The 3,023-nt window shown below is 50.8% G+C and overlaps 1 protein-coding gene across 1 annotated transcript; it reads right to left on the reverse strand.

Moving 5' to 3' along the window:
* Window positions 1-510: 510 nt before the first annotated feature.
* LOC109745192 (uncharacterized) lies at window positions 511-1,797 on the reverse strand. The gene has a single exon (XM_020304324.1). It carries the CDS (start codon window positions 1,795-1,797, stop codon window positions 511-513), a length of 1,287 nt encoding a protein of 428 aa, XP_020159913.1.
* Between the last annotated feature and the right edge of the window lie 1,226 nt (window positions 1,798-3,023).

Here is a 3,023-nt window from a genome sequence, read left to right on the forward strand (position 1 = left end):
CGAGAGTGTCAATTTCAGGATTGTTAAATCCCACCAGGGCAAAGCTTTTTGGTCTATTCCAGTCGTCCCTAAGATCCAAGTTTTCCTGTGGCTTGTTGCACAAAAGAAATGCCTCACTGTAATGAACTAGAAAATGTTTAACACACTTACTCTTAACGTATTGTGTGCCTGTGGCTAGACTCGCTTGGCAATCGGTACCTGACATGTTTGAGATTCCTGGCCCTGTAGAATCCTGCTTGGATTAATGGCGGAATATATCATAAACGATATGCTACTCGTAACACTCTGAGTGCCTCATTTTATGGCCTATTTGGACCTTAAGAAATAGTGAGATCCCAATTGGAGTATTTGGACATAATGCTAAGATAACAACTCGACAATGAAGGGGGCAAATAAAACAATTAAAATTAAATTATTTTTGTCAACAAAGCTGTGCACGAATGCTTTCATAGTTGTAGAACATCGAAGTATGCAGTGCATGAAGTTGAAAATAGAAACTAAACGGATGAATCACAAAGTGCTACTGAATGTTGGAACCCAAGCCGCCAAACTCATCTCATAGGGCATATTCCCGGTCGGGTACTCTTCCCCACGATCTGAGAACCACCTCACGATCTTCATGGACTGCAGGTTGAGCCAGAAATATCCGACAGTTGACATGTTGATGAGCACCTTAATGAGCACGGTGCCACTCCTCTCGGCGAACCACAATAGTTTTATTTCATGCTTGACTTCCCACGGGCTCGGCGGCGGCCTGCTTCCGCCCGCCTCATCTAGGAACCGCAAGATTGTCTCTATCTCGATCACCACCCGTGGTCGTCGCTGCCACTTGCCCGTTTGCTTCGATTGCGCCCACGCAGATATCTTGTTGCCATCCGTGACGAGCACAATCGGGCACCCACCTGCCGACGATGTCGCTAGGAGTTGGTGGTACCAGCACCCACCACGGGGGAAGTTCTCCGGGAGCATCGTGACCATGACTTGTTCCACCAATCTAACTTGGAGCTTCAGGACGTAGTCCCCTTTGTCGGTCAAGCACAACCAGTGTGCATCGTCACCAACGACTAGGGCCCTGGCGAGTGGTCGTTGCAACTTGCTGCCTTGCAGTTTATGAACCCGGATCTTGTTGTAGCGGCCCCACGTGCCATCCTCGGATGAGAAGATTTGAAAGTGCACGTTGCGGCAGTGTTGTGACAGCTCTAGGTATGCCATGACCACATGGAATTGCCGGCCGACGACGGTCGCACCCTCATCATCATCGTCACCCACGAGCAAGACATAATTTGTCGTATCATCGTCTTGTTGTGTAGCCACCACATCCACAGGGAAAATCGGTGCAGATGGCAGGGTCTGCTTGCGGCTGGTGGCCGGATCCCACACGCAAAGCCCTCGGGCCACGCGAGTGAGAACGAGGCCATTGCTCGACGCGAGGGGGAAGCCGTGGACGCCGGTGACCCTGCGCAGCGTGGTGGTGTCTGCAGCAGTGGTGTCCACCAGGGACAACTGGTCCTTGCGTCGCATGCCCTCATACTTGAACGTGTGGATCAGGTGGCCTCGCAGAAGGGGGAGCACGAATCGGTCGCTATGCCGGAGGTGGAGGCGGCCACCGAGGCCAGTGTAATCCTTGACGCGGCGGCGCATGTCCACGCACGTCGCGGCGCAGCGCACTAGAGTGGCCGGGTCGGTGCGCACCGCGATCTCCACCAGCACGTCCAACGGCACCGAAGCTGCCGTCTGCCGCCGCCCTCTTGCAGCTTGCGTCCGGGGCCTGGCACCACCACCGCCGTCGCCTGCCATGGTTGATGGGAGGCTCTAGGAGGTAGCTCAGTCCGGGGTAAGACCCCAAGATCCGATCGACGTGGTATAATTAGCCTATAGGATCGTGTGTAGGGGATCAGTTTTCGTGGTTTGCACGTTGCCTAGTCCCGGGATTAACTCTAGCAGTTATCGAGTCACCTCTACGTGGTATAAGTGTAATACTTCTTCAAACAAAGAAAAATATAGGATGCGATTTAAGCGCAACTTCAATAGCAGTCTATTTTTAGGAGAAAAAAAAACATGGAGTGAAAAAAATTGGGCACAAAAATGTGTTCTTTTGGCACGAGGAAGCGTCGTCTCCAACAACGGCCCTAAAATAGGGCACCCAGATAAAAAAAATCAATATTTTTTAACTAACATTAGAACTACTTTGACCATATTTCATATTTTAAACAAAAATCGTCCGAAGTATAAACATGCAAATTACAAACATTATTTAAATACTACATGCCACTTAAACTAACGACAAGCACTACTACGAACACTACAGATTGTCCCAGTCGATATCTTCGTACCCATCACTCTCGCTGTCGGAATCGACTTTGATCACACCGGAGGATCCCGCATTCTTCTTCTTCTTTCCCTGTGACGATGAAGGCACTGCCTCGTCATCGTTCTTGCGCTTCTCAGCGTCCCTCTTCCAGTAGAACTCCAACTGGGCTTGCACATACTACGGAAGTGCACTACCAAACACCGCCATGGCCACCTCATCACTCTATCGGATGTTATTTGGCTCGTCGACGACAATGCTAGAAGTTGGCATGATCGGGTCTCGACTCGGTCGTCACCGGCGGGCCGACAAGCTCCACATCCACCCGAGACTTAATCTCCAGGAAATTGAGCTTCGAGCGGGGGAGACCGAGCCTCCACAAGGCAACGTCGTACGCACAGGTGGTGAGGTCGGCCGTCGAGTACGTGTCGAGCCAGTACCTCCGGCCGGCGTGTTGAAACTCGACGCCGAAGTTGCCAGCCGGTCGGCCAGCGGTGCACCCCTTTGAATCCGGCGGCACCCTTGCCCTTCGGTGGCATGGCAAGGAAGCAGCGGCCCCGGGGAAGCAAGTTGTATCAGACAAGCGGTATAATCTTGGATGCATCGATTTAATTAATTAGTGATTATTTTTGCATAAGATGATCATTAACTTTAGTTATGTATGTGAAATATGCATAAATATTTTTTTGAGTTGTACCCATGTCCCATGCATATA

The sequence above is a fragment of the Aegilops tauschii genome, chromosome 6 (genome assembly GCF_002575655.3).
Source record: "Aegilops tauschii subsp. strangulata cultivar AL8/78 chromosome 6, Aet v6.0, whole genome shotgun sequence".
NCBI classification, from domain to species: Eukaryota; Viridiplantae; Streptophyta; class Magnoliopsida; order Poales; family Poaceae; genus Aegilops; species Aegilops tauschii.

What these genes read in the sequence shown, in the direction of transcription:
- LOC109745192 (XM_020304324.1), bottom strand. Translation starts at nt 1,797, where the DNA reads ATGGCAGGCGACGGCGGTGGTGGTGCCAGGCCCCGGACGCAAGCTGCA.